At 44.5% G+C, this 17,568-nt stretch overlaps 3 protein-coding genes across 3 annotated transcripts in view; 1 reads left to right on the top strand and 2 right to left on the bottom strand.

Annotated features, from left to right (window-relative positions):
* Positions 1–3,068: 3,068 nt before the first annotated feature.
* On the bottom strand, positions 3,069–7,131 carry CHCHD2 (coiled-coil-helix-coiled-coil-helix domain containing 2). The gene is made up of 4 exons (XM_038375896.1): positions 6,921–7,131; positions 5,150–5,399; positions 3,971–4,127; positions 3,069–3,445 (listed from the first exon to the last, which is right to left on the bottom strand). The coding sequence occupies exons 1-4, from the start codon at positions 6,968–6,970 to the stop codon at positions 3,435–3,437; spliced, it is 468 nt and encodes a 155-aa protein (XP_038231824.1). The 5' UTR covers positions 6,971–7,131; the 3' UTR covers positions 3,069–3,434.
* Positions 7,132–10,272: 3,141 nt separating this feature from the next.
* NUPR2 (nuclear protein 2, transcriptional regulator) lies at positions 10,273–11,484 on the bottom strand. Its single transcript, XM_038375237.2, has 2 exons — positions 11,123–11,484; positions 10,273–10,462 (listed from the first exon to the last, which is right to left on the bottom strand). The coding sequence occupies exons 1-2, from the start codon at positions 11,444–11,446 to the stop codon at positions 10,454–10,456; spliced, it is 333 nt and encodes a 110-aa protein (XP_038231165.1). The 5' UTR covers positions 11,447–11,484; the 3' UTR covers positions 10,273–10,453.
* Positions 11,485–17,001: 5,517 nt separating this feature from the next.
* Positions 17,002–17,568, top strand: part of VKORC1L1 (vitamin K epoxide reductase complex subunit 1 like 1) — a 28,711-nt gene continuing 28,144 nt past the window's right edge. Inside the window, exon 1 of the mRNA XM_038375236.2 lies at positions 17,002–17,308. Coding sequence (XP_038231164.1) covers positions 17,052–17,308 — 257 coding nt within the window. The 5' untranslated portion in view covers positions 17,002–17,051. The remainder of the gene's footprint in view (positions 17,309–17,568) is intronic.

Here is a 17,568-nt window from a genome sequence, read left to right as displayed (position 1 = left end):
TAGAAAGTAACAATTTTATTTGAGCATAAACTTTCGTGAGCTACAGCTCACTTCATTGGATGCATTCAGTCTGAAGTGGTCAGAAACCATTCAAACAGGTAGCAGTGCTTTCCTGGTTCTCCTACATGTTACTGAATGGTAATAGCATTCTAGAGCAGGCTGGTAGTTTCTCCTAAGTGATCAGTATTTTTTTCCTCAGCATTTGGAGCCAATTCACAACTGTTCTTAGGTAAGATTTTATGGAATTCAGGCAGAGAGCAGAGCAAGGACTTGTAAACCCAGCCTGCTGGTTTCTGAAGTGCAGCCAGAGGAGCGGGAGGTAATTAAGCTAAAGCCAATTTGGTAAGAGTAGTAACAAGGTGAGAAGGTAGAAGCCCCTCTTCAACATGTTTTGTCCCTCATGCTCGCTTCCCTCTCTGAACATTTATGCTAAATGTATATACTCAATAATAATGTTGAAAGGGTTCTTTAACCAGCTTGTACTCCTGAAATGGGTCACTGCCAGCTTTGCCTCTCCCTGTTCTTGTCTCAGCTCTTTGAGCAGATGGACTGCAGCAAGTTCCTTGCAAGGGGGATGCTATGCACACTTTTTAAACTACTGCAGCTATTCTTGCCCTGGCTCCCATGGGAGCAGCCACACAGGAGTCTTATGAGACCTCTACAGGAAGTAGGTTTGAAGCTAAAATGAGGGAGGGATCAGCAAATCTCCACTTTAGTTCAAGAGGAAGTGCTCAGCCTACAAAGCCCCCTTTAAAGATATATAGTGGTAAAGATTCTTACCCAGGCCATTATGCAAACTGTTGCCCTGTTCTCTTGACCTGACGAAACTTTCCCCCATATCTACATATATCCTTGCACTTTAGTCCAGCTCTTCTTTCAAGAACAGTATCCACCATTAATTCCATGTGCACCTTAATGCTTTACATAACTATACATCTCCTACAGCCTAAACCCAAGCTGATCAAGTGTAAGCTTACTTGTCCAAGGATAGCAGATTCTCTAACATACGTAAGATGTATTACCCAATAAGCAGCTTCTGCTAACATATGAAAAGCAGAAATATGTATGGCATGGTAGATGTGGTCTTACCCCAACCTCTTTTGCACTGCTGCATAGAATACTTTATCACTTCTACCTTTCTTGCTTGCTACATGTTAAGTCGTATTTTGAACACTGGCATTACATAAGGCATATAATTTCTCTCTTCCTCCAGAGAGTCTTAAGTCAGACCTAGGCCTGGGACCTTGTAGGAACAGTCAAGTTGTATGCTGGTATATCGATACCTATGGAAAACAGGGTAATATCAAGCACTAGCACAACAGGAAAGGAGGAACAGTGGAAAGCAATTCATGTAACTGTCATTTCCTTCCCCTTTGATGCATTGGAGCTGGAGAGTTCTAAGCCCTCCTATAAAAGCCTATTGCTTTTTCCAGTTGTGACTAAGCTTCCATTCATGGGTTGTACATAACGTAGAACATATTTGGCAGCTTTTAAATGCAGCTGAATTTCACCTGACATTAAGCTGTTTTAACAGTATATAGAAACACCCTCTAGTGGAGCACTTAAGGAAGGCATCACAACAAATCAGACTTCCAATTTTTTCTTTAGAGGTTTTTAGCCGATAGCTGCAAAGGTCACTGGTAATATGTAGTAGTACAGACTGTTACTAGCAGCACTAGTACGCACAGCAGCTGCTGAAGACAACTGAACTGCATACCACCATGCAGGATTGGCTTGCTGCCATAAGAATATTGTTGACCTTGAGGAATGTTTTAGTAATCTTTTTCCCTAAAGTGGAAGAAAGGAAGCTGCCACCGTTGTCACATACTCATTGTTTCTGCTGCTCTTGAGAGCCAGGATTTTGCATGTTCTAATGAATTGCACATTGTCTTCTTGAGAGAGTACGCAGTCATGCTGCAGCTGTGATGTGAGTTTTGCTGTATTGGTCATCATTCAGCTCTTGTTCAATGTAATAGACATGTTAGAATGAAACAGTTCCAATTAATGAAAGCGTCTGGATTTCCTGCAGGAACTTCCCCTGACTAGCCCCCTCTCATTTCATAAAGCTTGAACCAATTAAGATGGTATGAGTTCAGGCAACACCCATTGAACCAATTATGTGAAGAGAGATCTCCTAATGAAGCCTGGTAGTTAATCCTTAGGGGGACAAACCTTGCTGTATTCAGTGACATCAGTTGCTTCAGTTGGTCCCAGCTTGAGCTGGTGCGATGTAGGCCCACTGTGCTAATGTTCCTGGTTCCCAGATACTTACAGAAGCCCAAGCTTGTGTCAGAGACTGTCTGAGTAGCTAGAAACAAGAAGTTAACATAGGTGCTTTTACTGGTTCCACTCCTAGGTAGGGGAAAGAGACAGGGACTGGCAGTTACCACCAAGATGGGTGGAAGATCCATCAGTTGGAAGCTGAAGTTAGACAAATGCAGACCAGAAATAAGAGGTAGTTAAAATAAAATAGGGAGGGTAGTTACCCACTCTGACAATTTACTAAGGGTTATGGTGCATTTTCCATATCTGACAATTGAGAAATCAAGTTTTTAAAAAAAGCGCTCCAATTCAAACAATTCTGGGGAAAGTTCTATGGCCTGCATTACACAGATGGTCAGACTAGATATTCACAATGGTCCCTTCTGAGCTTGGAAGATAGTAATGAAGGTAAGAGACAGAATGCGCAGGGAGAAAAGCAAGTGATTAACAATAATCTCAATGGGGAAGTCTCACACTTCAGAACCTGACCACACCATACAAGTTTAGGAACTGCTGATTTAGCTGATTTGATTTTCATATGATTGAGGTTTTTCCAAAGATAGATGTTGGCAGAGAGACAAGTTTGCATTATTCCTTCATACCCTTTAGGCCAGATTTTGAGAGTGTTCAGAACCAGCAGTAGGGACCAGACTTTGAAGAGGGCTCATCAGCATAAACAGGGAATGTGTGCGCTAAGCTGTCCTGAAAACATGGTCTTTAGGCTAACAACATAGGAGGGATGTTTCCCTAACTATCTACTTCCACATCTTATTCCCACAGAAAGTGGTAACTCCTAATTCGCAGGCTCTCATTAGACACCTCAAACATTGAGAATTTTATTTAGTCTCACATTTACACAACAGCAATGTAATAAGCAGAACTAGTTTTGATTAGGCCCCTTGTACAAGATTCTGAAGATGGGCAAAATATTTCAACTCCCTCCCCTGATCTCTAGTTTAGAACTATCCTGTTACAATCCAGCATGTTTATCAATGTGGCAGAAAAATCTAGAGGACCCTTTAAGTTTTGTCAAGGTTTGGACATTCAGTTGTGAATACATGAACTAACAAGATGTCACACATAGCTTTAGACCTTAAGTTTACTACTGAAGCATCTTTCAATTTTAGATCTTTGAATGCTCATTTTCAGCTTCTTCATTCTGTAGAACTTGATTAGGATAAACCTGTAAATTAAACAGTTAGAATTAGTGACAAAATAAATTTTAATGCTGAGAACCTTTGTTCACTACCTGTGGATTAATCTGCTTTGTATGATTCAGGAAGACTTAATTCCTCCGACATTAAGCATCCCTAGGTTTCATATTCCAACTGTGCTTGTGTAGACCAACAGAGGCAATTTCGCCTCAATAAAAAGCAGAAGAGAGCTGTCTGTGGTGGAGAGCAACATCCATAATTAGACAAGCACTGTCAATGCACCTTACACAGTTTAGCGGAGCTAGTATGAGTTTGGGGTACCACTCCTTTGGAGTCCACCTTTAATTTCAGACTTGGACACGGAGCAAAGGAGGAAACATTAGAAGCTTTTGTGCATTCTTTCAGTTCCATTGCAAATGACTTCAGGGGGCTCTGGCACGCACACCAGAATGGATATTACCAATTACCATGCTGGTTCAGGCCCAGTTCCTGAGAGAATCAATCAGGTGACTTAAGTCTGTAGCAGACTACACACAACTAAATAAGCTACTCACCATTAGCAAACCTGCATTGCTTCAACACCTCGCTGAAACCCTCACACAGTTTGAGGTCACTCTGGTTCTGTGCACACTCCAAAAACTGCTTCATTTCATACTGGCAGGGAGGATTCTGGGACTGCTGCTGATATGCAGGCTGGGCTGCTTGAGGCTCCTGAAAAGAAATCCACAGAAGCACAAATTCACATATTTGAAAAATGAACTTGGATGAAGATTTCCAGATACAGAGAACCACACCGTAAGACAACCTATTGCAATAGGTACATTTCTGCTTCTTTCTTCTCCTGTGAAGGCAGCAGGAGCTCCCTTGGAAGTTATGCAACTTTCAAATACTAGAGGTAATACCCTGGCCGCACTGAAGTCAAAGGGAATCTTCCCATTCTTAGGAACTTAGTGGATTTAAGATTTCATCCAGTGTTTGGCAACATAAGAACTGTCCCTAGAGGGATTCAAATCCCAACACAGGGACAAGAAGCCTGGCCCCAAGCATCACATTGGTGAATAGAGGTCAATTTAAATTCATAAAACATTGATATTTTCCTGTTCCCCTTATAGTTAGGAGATTTGTTGATAAGTGAGCTAATGTTTTGGATTGCAGTTGTGTCTGCATTTTAAAGAAAAATGTGATCAGAAAGGTACTAATGGAAGGCTAATCCATAACTCTCCACAGTCTATTTCAGTAAGATTAAGAATTTGGTACAAAAGCACAACAAGATACGATGTTCAAATGCAGCTGACAGAATTTGAGCCTTATACCTAGCCTCTAGCTGACCATCTTAATCAATTTAGTCTTTTTTCTACTTGCGTGAAAAGCAGCACATGGAAATTCTCTTGTGCACAAATCCAACAGCTAAATATTTCAGACCTTCATCACAAACTCGTAATGAATCCTAGAATGGCAGTTAACACTTGAATACCCATAACATCTTATTATTCTGATGGCTAGTTTACCAATCAAATCATAAGGGCATTAGATTTGACTGAGCCTCTGTTACAGACCCCTTTTTTGAGGGGGTGACAAAAGCCAGTCACTAGAATAGAATTATGCATGTATCCCCATATACCATCTCCATGCATTAAGCTGTCATTAGGCCTATAATGTCACACTATGGCTCACCTTACAAGTTTCCCATTTCATTCATAGCTCAGACTGAAGATACAATATCAGCCATGTACCTGGTAAGTAATGTCAGGCCTTGCAGCTTCAGAGCCGCTTCCTCCACCAAATCCTCCTGTCATGGCATGACCTAGTGTGTGTCCTACAGCTGAGCCTACTGCTACTCCTGCAGCTGTTGTAGCCATCTGTGCCATCAGACCAGGCTGCCTTGGTGCAGCAGCAGAAGTCACTGCAGATGCAGGGGCAGGTGCTGGTACTGGAGCACGAGCTGCAGGGGGTGGGGGTGCTGCTCTCATTTGCGGTGCACGACTGCATTGGGGGGAAAAAAATCATTAAAGCAAAAAAAAAAAAACCCAAACAAACAAACAATCTTTATAAAAGGCTTCATTTAAAAGCTGAGTTTCAGAGTAGCAGCCATATTAGTCTGTATCTGTAAAAAGGAGTACTTGTGGCACCTTAGACTAACAAATTTATTAGAACATAAGTTTTCGTGAGCTACAGCTCACTTCATCAGATGGATACAGTGGAAAATATAGTGGGAAGACTTTATATACACAGAACATGAAACAATGGGTGTTACCATATAGACTGTAACAAGAGTGATCAGGAAAGGTGAGCTATTAATAAATGGACACAAGTCAGACATCAAGAATTACAACATTCAAAAACCAGTCAGAGAACACTTCAATCTCTCTGGTCACTCGATCACAGACCTAAGAGTGGCTATCCTTCAACAAAAAAGCTTCAAAAACAGACTCCAACGAGAGACTGCTGAATTGGAATTAATTTGCAAACTGGATACAATTAACTTAGGCTTGAATAAAGACTGGGAGTTGATGTGTCATTACACAAAGTAAGACTATTTCCCCTTGTTTATTTCCCCTCCTACCGTTCTTGTAAGCTGCTGGAAATAGCCCCCCTTGATTATCACTACAAAAGGTCCCGTCCCCCCCCTTTGCTGGTAATAGCTCACCTTTCCTGATCACTCTTGTTACAGTCTGTATGGTAACACCCATTGTTTCACGTTCTCTGTGTATTTAAAGATCTCCCCACTATATTTTCCACTGTATCCATCTGATAAAGTGAGCTGTAGCTCACGAAAGCTTATGCGCTAATAAATTTGTTAGTCTCTAAGGTGCCACAAGTACTCCTTTTCGTTTTATTTAAAAGCTGAGTTTTTGAATACCGGTAACGTTTATACCGCATCCATGTCTTGCGGTACTAAGCCTGAACTCTAGGCCTTGTGTACATGGCTTTAGGCTTAGGTCCCCTTTTTGAGAACTTCATAAAGATTTCACAAATGGACACACGAGATTCAGACCCCCCCTCCCCATAATGTGAATGAAAACAACAAGTGTGTGAACTGTGGGATAATCGACGTGTCGTGGATTTTCAAGCCAGAGCCAGCTGGGTTTTGGCAAGGCTGATCTACAGCCAGTCCAGCCCGTAGGTGCCACAAACTAGTTTAGTTCACGACTGTCCAGGCAGTACCCCGCCCGGTTACAAATCAGTTAAACTTTGACCGCCTCGACACGGCCACAGGGCTCAACAAACACCGTCTCCCTCTGCAGGAGAGGAGGCCGGAGACGGTTACATAACCGAGACCTTGGATCCGCCTCCAGCCCAGGCCTTGGGCCCCACGGCGCGCACATCCCCCCCGCTCCGCCAGAGCCGCCCTGCGCCCACGCCATGTTCGCGGGGGGAGGCTCATGAACCCGGATCCACGCAGGGGCGGCGACGGCAGGGGGGCGGCTGCCCTGCCAGGCCTGGGGAGACAGGGCGCACCCTATCTGCCCTCCAGGCGCCTCGCCCCCGCGCCGCCCCGCTCACCTGGCCGCGGGCGCCATGCGGGACGTGCGGCTCCGGCTGCCCCTCGGCATGCTGGCGGCTGCGGGCGGACTCGCTAACGGCCGGGACCGGGACTGCGCCGGCTGCACCCTCCTTCCCCGGCCAACGCCGCGAGCCCAACTAATCCGATCCGCCGCTTCCGCTTCCGCCCCCTTGAAGGTCACCGGGTTGCCAGCGGCGGGCGCGCGTCCTCCCCCCAGGCGCGCCTTGATGATGTCACACGCAAAGCTCGGCGTAGGGGGCGGGGCTAGCGCTTCAGCGATGGCAAGAGTTCTGCGCTCCCTTGGCCCAGTCTCCGCCCCGCTGCCGCCGCTGGGAGAGACTCCCCTACTGTCCCCATCAACCTGCCCTCAGACCAAGGCTGGGAGAGGGGGGGACCCACTGGGGAGGCCCTGCTGGGTAGAGGAAGGACGTTCCAGGGCTGCCCCTCGTCCTTGGTTAAGGCCCTATCTATAGGCCGATGGATGTCTGCGGTATTGGGAAGTCAAGTGCAACGATTGGGCCAGTCTGAGACCCTGGGAGCAGCAGGTGGTCACTGTACCTGTGGAGTTGATCTCAACATTTACGGGGGTGAAATCTTAGTTAAAAATGGTCAATTTTATATGGTAGAAGAATGATAGAATTTAATGTATCTGTTTGTATAGCAACCCTAATGGGGCCCCACTCCTGACAGAGGCCTTTAAGTGCTGCCGTAATAGAAATGTGAATAGTAAAAGCATCTCATGTTAATGTCACTTAGCAGCACCACTGTTCAAAATTCAAGCCAAGAGAATGAAAAATAACAAATATTCAGAGGAAACCAATTAGTAAAGTGACTACAGATCCAATAAATGTATTTGGTAGGAAAGTCTTAGAGCAGAACCATCTACAATCAAAATACATAGTCTTGTGAATGCTGTTGTATACAGTCTGTGTTTAAACGAGTTGTTATATATTGAATTAAGCCAACTTTAGTTAATGTTAAAGGTTTTTTTGTATGTCTGAAATGTGTTAGTACTATACAAATACTACTTCCAAAAACTTGAGTACAGACCCATGCTCAAAGCACCTTGTAATACAACACCTATTAGCAGCTGTTCAGCTAACATCCTAAATGTTTTTCTCTCTTTTAAACTGATTGGTTTGGCATGTATGAGAAATTATACTGTTCGTTTACATGTATTGCCACCTTTTAATTTTGATCTATTAATAGTTACATGCTCTAGAGAACAGGTGAACCAATTAAATCCAACTTTATAGCATTATTATAATAATCAGAAAGAGTGGCAGATGTCTCTCCCCTCTACCTTTATTTCATATCTCACTGACCTGATTAACATTTTCTATTTATCCATATTTAATTACCAGTTCCCCAAAAAGCATAACCTAGCATCAGATTTAGACAGCTGTCTAGAAAGTAAAAAAACAAGTATTGATCAGAAAAACTATGACCATGATTCCACACAGAGTTGTGTGCAGGAACAGTGGTCTACACACACAGCTCGTTGTGGGATGGGAGTCTTAAAAAAAAAAAAAAAAAAATCTTAAGAGCAGCAGGAGTGACAGGACCCAACTCCAAAAAATTGCCCTGATCAAAATCAGATTACTTACGTGATTTTACTGACAATAAAAGCCACTTTAAAAAAAATAAGCCAATAATAATACCTTTATTTACATATATTCATATAGCTATCGTATATTAGAAAGTTGTTATGTACAATTAAGTATATAAAAAGGTACTATGTACAGCCCAATGCCAATATATATAACCACTCATTTAAAAACAAAGAAAAACACCAACATTGCCCTAATAGGAGAGTTAGAAGGGATATACTTAAAATACACTCCTCTCTATTTTTTGTTAACTTACTGTTATTACAACTCTTAAGATCAATAGAATTTGATGAGAATGTATATTATTTCAGTTTATTTTGTATTTTTGACACCACTTCATATGTAGTTGCTCCTATATTTCAGGTCCTAGATCCTGCAAACATCTATGCTCACAGTTTTACATGCCTGTGTAAATCACCGTGGGACTACTCATGTGCCTGTTCTTTGGCGCACAAACTGCATCTACGATGCTTGTTGCAGTTGTGAAGCATCTAGCATAACAGAGCCCTGATCCTGATGAGGGCCTCTTGCTGCTACTGTAATCACACATACGTAACTTTAAGCATGCCAGTAGCCTAATTATAGTAGACAATGGGACTACTCATGTCAGTAAAATTAAACATGTGCAGGATAGGGGCCTTAATCAGTTTCCCCTATTTGTATGGGTCTTTCAAACAGTAATAAGGGACTGAGATATTTTTGAAAATAGTGAAAATTAAAAAAAAATTTTAAACAACTTTAATCCCCATTAAAAAAATAAAACAACCCCCTTGATTTCATTTGATTTTTAATGGTGTCCCTTTTCAACATTCTGGCTAAGATTTTTAAAGATCCCTGAAACCTCCCTAATTTAGACCCCTTTGAAAATCACAACTCTACTTAAGCCCTAATCTTCCAAACTCACATGTGCAGTTGGATCCCAGTGCCCACACCGACTCTCATTCGCTGACTTCAATTGGGTTCTTTGTGAGTACAAGAGATCCACCTGTACATATGTTCATGTAAAATCAAGGCCTTAATCAGCAACCCTGAGATTTAAGGCCCCAATCTTGCAAATGTTTACACACCTGAGTAAACTCATTGAGTTCAACAAGATTACTCAAGCATGCATCTACCCACTCTGCAACAGGATTTACTAGCAAGGAACCCTGACTTCAATGAAGCTTCACCTGGGCACAAGCATCCATACTAAACAGATGACTGTAGTGTCTTCAAATGTAAAAGAAAACAAGGAGTACTTGTGGCACCTTAGAGAACAACAAAGTTATTTGGGCATAAGCTTTTGTGGGCTAAAACCCACTTCATCGGATGCAGGCAGTGGAAAATACAGTAGGAAGATTATATATATATATATATATATATATATATATATATATATATATATATATACACACACACACACACACACACACACACACACACAGAGAACATGAAAAAATGGGTGTTGCCATACCAACTGTAAAAGACTAATTAGTTAAGATAGGCTATTATCAGCAGGAGGAAAAAAAAACGTTTGTAGTGATAATCAGGATGGTGCATTTCAAACAGTTGACAAGAAGGTGTGAGTAACAGTGTGCGTCTGGGTGGGGGAATAGTTTTTACTTTGTGTAATGACCCATCCATTCCCAGTCTTTATTCAAACGTAGTCTCTAATTCAGCAAGCCTGGCTTCTTACTTGTCTGTAAAGTGCTTAGCATACTGTTGGCATTACCTAAAATAACACAAGATGAGGCAAAAAACGTACCAAGGACCTTGGTCTTATTGGAAAAACATGTCACTTATTTGTCCTACAAGACATGGTATTTAAACAGTGCAACAGGTGAGGTTAAGGAGATCCCATTGCATAGCACTCCTGAGCAGGACTCCCTCTTCCTAAGGGGAAGAGCAGTCGGAATGCGTGGAGATGTTTAACATCCGGTCCTCTAGTCAGCCTGCAAGAAATGGACACAAAACATTGTCTCTTTTAGTTACGTGATCAGCTACTGTGTGACATTTCGCTGTTTCATTTAAACATGAGGTAAGCCGACCCTCCTCCTTTGCTCTCAGCACAAAACCATCCTCCCCCAAGAATATTTACAGTGGTGATGGCTTAAAATCAGGCAGCTCCTTGGGCTGCACATGCTGCTGCTTCAAAGTAGGAGGGGGGAAAGCCGGAGTACAGAGAAGCTATGAAGTTTTATCACCGCAGTTAGACTTAACGCTCATTATTATTATTATTCATTTGTACTACCACGTCGCCTAAGGGTTCTAGTCATGGGACCTAGTCCTCTGTGCTAGGTGCTGTGCCAAGAAAAAAAAAATCCCTATCCCAAGAGGCTGACAAGCGGAGTACGGCGAGAAGAAACATCATAGACCTTGGGTTGCTTACAGAGGGGTACCATCGGTTTGGGGCTCGCCCCCCACAACGGCGACTTGGCAGTGCAGGGGGTATGGGAGAGGAGCCAGTGTACAGATTTGCGTGGCTGCAAAGGGGTTTCGGGACGGGGGCGCTGTGTAAGGAGCGCGGGTCACCTCCCTGGGAGGCCCGGGGGGGGGGCGGGTGGAGCGGGGGGACCTCCACCCCCCCCCCTTGGGCCTAGCGCGTAACTCGCCCTGGCGCTGCGCCTCCCGGCCCGGGTGGAGCGAGGCCCCCGCTGCTCCCAGCGGCGCCGCTTGGCCTGGCTGTTGCGCAGCTTTTGGGCGAGCTTCCTCTCGTGGCCGGCGGGGAGGTAGCGGTTGGTGCGGAGCTCCCGCTCCCGGCGGCTGCGGCCCTTCCCGCCGGAGCCCGGGCCCCGCGGCCCGCTCCACTCCCGCACGTTGTACCGCTCGTACGGGTCGTAGCGGGCCTCGGCCTCCTCCGCCTCAGGGGGCGCTGCCTGCGGCGGCCGGGCGGCGTCCGGGGCCTCGGGCCCCTCCCGGGCCCCTGGCTCTCGCATGTCTGCCGAGCCCGGCTCTGGCTGAGCGCGGTCCCGCCCACCTCAGTGGGAGGAGGCACTCCGCTCCGCCTTCCTATTGGCTCCGCCGCGGAGGGCGGGCCCTAACTCGCCACAAACCCCACCCCTCCCGTTGCGTCATAGACCATGTCGCGCCCTCTCGGAAGGTTACCGGCCCCTGGGCTTGCAGGGTTGCTATGGCAACAGAGGCCTATGCCAAAGGGTTCCCCTCTCGCTTCTCAGGCCTAGATGCGGAGGGGGTAGGCCCCTTGCTTTGCCCCTGATGCATACACGAGGGGATTGGTCCTGCCCCCGAGTCTATATACAAAGTGGGGTGTCCCCTGTATAGCAGATTCATACCCAAAGGGGGTGTCCCCTGACCACAAATCTGTATTTGTAAGGGGTGGTCCCCTGCACCCCAGTTCTATATAAAAAGGGAGCACTCATCTACCTAGAAAAAGAGGGGACCTCCTCCCCCCCCCCAAGCCTGTATACAAAGGGGACCCTTGCTATCTATCTCTCCCTACATGCAAAGAGTGGGAGGCTCTCTCTTGCCCAATGCACATCCTTTTTGGCACACAGGATCACCACAACTCCACCATGGGATTGGGATATGTTAGAAAAAGAAGAGGATCAGAGATAGGTGGCAAAAAATAGAAGAGACTGAAAGGATTAGGACTTTTTAGTACAGAGAAGGTACATGATAGATGTAAAAAGAATAATGAAAGACATTAGAAAAAGGAAATCTGGCACTTTTATTAGATACTTAATACACATTAAAGGGAAAGGCAATATACCTAAAACTGATGAAAGGAAATACTTTAGATAGCACAATTAACCCATGGATATTGCTGCCATAAAATAGCAAGCTTATTCAGATTTTAAAAAGGATTAGTTGTTTACATGTATAATAGAAGATCCACAGCTACGTTACAAGTATATAATGAAAAAATAGTCCTCGCCCCAAAGAGTTTACAACAACCTAAGTATACACACACCATGGATAAATGTGTCCCTCTGATTTCCTGATCCCTACTTATTCAGTTAATGTAGGAAAGTTTTTTTTTTTTTTCCTCATTAGGGGCCTGAGCTAATATCCACTGAAATAAATAGGAGGACTCCTTTTGAAGTCAATGGACCTGGGATTGGGCCCTGTGTGTGTATTTTTTTTCCTTTTGTTTTTCAAATGGCAGAGGGAATCGGCCAAAAGCAAAATCTCAGGTTGCTTTATTTCCCATTGTAGGCAGGTATATCTCTTATTTGTATTGTACACAAGCATTCAGAAATTCATATATTTAATATGATTGCTACCATGCAACATTACAACTTAATGCTCCAGCCCAAGGAGGAATAATTTCCACAAGAGAAAATTTGTCATTTCTTTTTCTTCAGTTTTTTGCTGCTATGTAAGGGATGTGCACAAGACTAGAATTATATTAAATACCGCTGGGAAATTATTTCAGCATTGTTATGTATGATGTTGCTGTTCTCTGACTAGTGATAATCTCTCTGCATGATCACATCATTAGTATTATCAGCTTGTAAAGTATTATTAGTCTGAAGTGCAGCTTGAATCACAGATGTAATTTCTGTTAATTCCTGTATTAAAGGGGAGACAAACAAACCACTTATACTGCAATAAAATATCTTATAAAAGCAAATCAGTGAGGTAACCTGCCCATTTAGTGTGATATATACAACAAAGAAACCACTCACATAATTTCTTTTAATTTATGGGACTATAAAAAACTGTTTGCAGGATTTTTTTAAATCAATTTGGACTATATGTAACTGTTTGCAGGTCTGGACCTTTATTATTGTCTCAGAAGCTGTTTCCTCCACCTTCTGAATCTCTGTCGTTCTTTTTCCCTGACTTTTCTCCAGTCTGTCAAGATCTCCATGGCATGTATCTTTCCCTAAATGTCCCTGTTTTTTGGTTTTGTTTGTCAGCCAAGCAATAATTTCTATTTTTAATAATTTCTAAAGATATTATTACAGCAGCTGCCAATCTAACTAGGCTGAAAAATATTTGCTGTGCTGTATTTATATGAAAAATATTCCATGTTTCTGTAGGTTTTCATACAGAATTTGGATTCCAGATAGTAATCATTTCAGATTTTGGAACTAGTTTTGAACTCTCTCTCCTAAATTTAGCCCATAGTCATTCCCAATAGTACATCCTCTATAAATCAGCCATTGACACAGAAAGCATCATTCAAAAGTTGAGAGAGGAAAAATAAAGTGTATTCCACCTGAAGTAAAAATTCAGGACCCAGTCCTGTACCTGTGGAGTGCCTATTGTGAAGAGTTGTGTCCTCAACTCTCAGTGACTTTAATAAGAATTGAGGGTGCTACACACCTCTTAGGCACTGCCTGGGTTCTTACCTGGTTGTGCCTTCATTAATTATACATAAAATTATTCTTGACGGGAGACTTTGTGTTATTTGGGGGCTGAACTTCAAAAATGTGACTGCTGCCAGGCAAGAGACAGGGTTGTTTCTGTTTCCCCATACCTCACCTTTATTATCTCTTCTGTGCAACCCGACTTTTTTTCGCCACACCAGTAGAAATTAGAGCCTAGACAGCAAGGACAGCCTATTAACTATTGTTAATACATTTTTATGAGTCCTGAGCAATACATCTCTTCTCTTTGCTGCAGTAATTTCACAATGTGTTTCTGTGTATTGCTTTTGTTCCATAGAACAAAAGAGGCACTAATGGCATCATTTGAGCAATGAATGCTGCCATTGTATTGCTTTATTGTTTCTTGTTCCTCGGGAAATTCTACAGAGGCTCATATTGTATTGACTTACTGTCTGTTAGTATGTCTAGCAGCAAGCCCAGAAGGCTCAAGAGAGTAGGGGGATAGATGGGCTGTGATTGTACTTTAAATATGCAGGAAGATAGTGGGTGTGGAGGGTGTTTATGCTAGTGCAAGGCTGATTCTAGACTCTGCTGTTATACCTCTTTTGTATTTATAGTTGAGAGACTTTAGCTGGCTTCTCAAACTATAACCAGAGATGTATTGAAACTGCTCCTGCCAGAAAAACCTTATTTTCTGACTATCTTGTTCTAGGACGTTAATTCATAAGAAAACATATTCTCATGAATCCATCTCCTCTCCTCCTTAATCACCCTACTGCTTAGTTCTCAAAAAGTTTAGTTCTGCAGATTACCAGGAAAGAATCTACAAATCACTGATGATTTTTAGACACAATTTAAGATTATTGTCCTATACTATCCTTTCCCCACCTTTTCCTTCTTCCATAACCTCTCATATCTTACAAAAAGAAGAGTTAATTGTATCCAGTTTGCAAATTAATTCCAATTCAGCAGTCTCTCGCTGGAGTCTGTTTTTGAAGTTTTTTTGTTGAAGGATAGCCACTCTCAGGTCTGTAATCGAGTGACCGGAGAGATTGAAGTGTTCTCCGACTGGTTTTTGAATGTTATAATTCTTGATGTCTGATTTGTGTCCATTTATTCTTTTACGTAGAGACTGTCCAGTTTGACCAATGTACATGGCAGAGGGGCATTGCTGGCACATGATGGCATATATCACATTGGTAGATGCGCAGGTGAACGAGCCTCTGATAGTGTGGCTGATGTGATTAGGCCCTATGATGATGTCCCCTGAATAGATATGTGGACAGAGTTGGCAACGGGCTTTGTTCAAGTATAGGTTCCTGGGTTAGTGGTTCTGTTGTGTGGTGTGTTGTTGCTAGTGAGTATTTGCTTCAGGTTGGGGGGCTGTCTGTAAGCAAGGACTTGCCTGTCTCCCAAGATCTGTGAGAGTGATGGGTCATCCTTCAGGATAGGTTGTAGATCCTTGATGATGCATTGGAGAGGTTTTAGTTGGGGGCTGAAGGTGATGGCTAGTGGCGTTCTGTTATTTTCTTTGTTGGGCCTGTCCTGTAGTAGGTGACTTCTGGGTTTGAATTATAACATTCAAAAACCAGTTGGAGAACACTTCAGTCTCTCCGGTCACTTGATTACAGACCTGAGAGTGGCTATTCTTCAACAAAAAAAACCTTCAAAAACAGACTCCAGCGAGAGACTGGTGAATTGGAATTAATTTGCAAACTGGACACAATTAACTTAGGCTTGAATAGAGACTGGGAGTGGATGAGTCATTACACAAAGTAAAACTATTTCCCCATGTTATTTCTCCCCCCACCCCACCCCCCACTGTTGCTCAGACATTCTTGTTAACTGCTGGAAATAGCCTACCTTGCTTGTCACCATGAAAGGTTTTCCTCCTCCTCCCCGCTTCCCCCGCTGCTAGTGATGGCTCATCTTAAGTGATCACTCTCCTTACAGTATGTATGATAAAACCCATTGTTTCACGTTCTCTGTGTGTGTATATAAATCTCCCCACTGTATTTTCCACCGAATGCATCCGATGAAGTGAGCTGTAGCTCACGAAAGCTTATGCTCAAATAAATTTGTTAGTCTCTAAGGTGCCACAAGTACTCCTTTTCTTTTTGTGAATACAGACTAACACAGCTGCTACTCTGAAACCTGTCATATCTTACAGTAAGGCTTAATGAGAGTATTCTTCTTAAGTACAATGGTATACTTTGTACCTTTCTTGTTTCTTCTCCAAATGGACTAAAGCCTAAAGTGGACTTCAAAAGGAGATGCATGTGCTAAAACCCATTGATAGTTTGTCCTACCGCGGTCAATGCCACAAATTCCATTTATTTCAAAGGGAGCAGGATGCAGTTTCTATTACCTCATTTCTTAAAGTGAGTTTGGACTTGTTTATTGACATTTTAGTGGTCTTTGGGATGGTCATGGAAACTACATGGCTACTGGCAGAAAAATATTGGTTATCTACAGCCAATCTAGAAGCACCTTAAGGCCTACCACCACACACCCATACCCCATATTGATGTTTTCCATTTCCCCCCCTTGTGTCCATGCAACATTATTCATGTGTCCTTTGACCATGTCCTAATGCACTTTGTCATTTATTACAAAGACAAAACTGGTAATTGAGGGGGTATCTGTTGGAGTAGATCCCTTGGTTCACAAAATCGAGTGTGATGTTAACACCTTGCAAAAAGAAAAGGAAACGAAAGCTTATGCTCTAATAAATTTGTTAGTCTCTAAGGTGCCACAAGTCCTCCTTTTCTTTTTGCGAATACAGACTAACACGGCTGCTACTCTGAAACCTGTTAATACCTTGTTCTCTCGCAGGCTATGCGCAGCCTAGCATGGGTACAGCTAAAAGCTCTTTGGGGAGCCAAGGTAGGGAGGATGATCTGGGATTAGGGTCTACCAGCCCCCACCTCAACTGATAGCACGGCATGGACCCCATCCCTCACTGATAACGGGGGAATCCCTTCTCCCCATTGGCTCCACTATCAGTTCAGCTGGACGGGTGGCCGTCGCACGGGAATCTGGTCGCTCCACAAGGCGGGGGGATTCGAACACGCCACCCCCAACCCCGCGATTCGCGGCTCTCGCCCCGTCGCCACCCGCTAACCTCTTTCCGACCTGAGCGTGCCTGCGCCACACCCCTTCCTGGACGTGGCGTCTGGGAACGCCCTGACGCACCTCCGGCGGCGCGGGACGCCACGTCCAGGTTGGCCGGGCTGCTGAGCCAATGAGCTCCCGGCGCGCGTGCGCTGCTGTCCCCTTGCGGGTCCGCGTCGGGGGCGGGGGCAAGATGGCGGCGCCCGTCCTGCTGCGAGTGTCGGTGCCGCGCTGGGAGCGGGTAGCCCGCTACGCGGTGTGCGCGGCCGGCATCCTGCTCTCTCTCTACGCCTGCCACCTGGAGCGGGAGAAGGGCCGGGACCTCCACTATCGGGCCCTGTGCGACTTCAGCGAGCGGGTCCGCTGCTCCGCCGCCATCGCCTCCCGGTGAGGGGGCTGTCGCCGGGGGCTGAGGCAGGGCGCCAGAGACCGGGGCCGGGGCCGGGTAGGGAGCCGAGAGGACGGGGCCGCCCGGGGAGGTGGGAAAGCTCGGCGCCGGGGGCCAGGAGTGGGAGGGACAGGAGGGAGGGGTGGACTCGGGGGTGACATGTATTGGGGTGGGGGGTTGGCTTCTGGGCGGTGGGTGGAGGAGGCAGGTGGGCAACGTGGAGAATCTAGGTCCGGCGCTTCTCCAGCTGAGGAGTAAT

This window comes from Dermochelys coriacea, chromosome 17 (assembly GCF_009764565.3).
Source record: "Dermochelys coriacea isolate rDerCor1 chromosome 17, rDerCor1.pri.v4, whole genome shotgun sequence".
In the NCBI taxonomy this organism is placed as follows: Eukaryota; Metazoa; Chordata; order Testudines; family Dermochelyidae; genus Dermochelys; species Dermochelys coriacea.
The sequence above is the reverse complement of the archived record's forward strand: the minus strand, read 5'-3'. Positions and strand labels throughout refer to the sequence as shown.

Bases quoted from the DNA above. Each gene is read 5' to 3' on its own strand.
- CHCHD2 (XM_038375896.1), bottom strand. From the start codon at position 6,970: ATGCCGAGGGGCAGCCGGAGCCGCACGTCCCGCATGGCGCCCGCGGCC. The intron at 5,400-6,920 runs GTGAGCGGGGCG...CCCCCAATGCAG, and splicing joins CGCATGGCGCCCGCGGCCAG to TCGTGCACCGCAAATGAGAG. The intron at 4,128-5,149 runs GTACATGGCTGA...ATTTCTTTTCAG, and splicing joins GGCCTGACATTACTTACCAG to GAGCCTCAAGCAGCCCAGCC.
- NUPR2 (XM_038375237.2), bottom strand. From the start codon at position 11,446: ATGCGAGAGCCAGGGGCCCGGGAGGGGCCCGAGGCCCCGGACGCCGCC.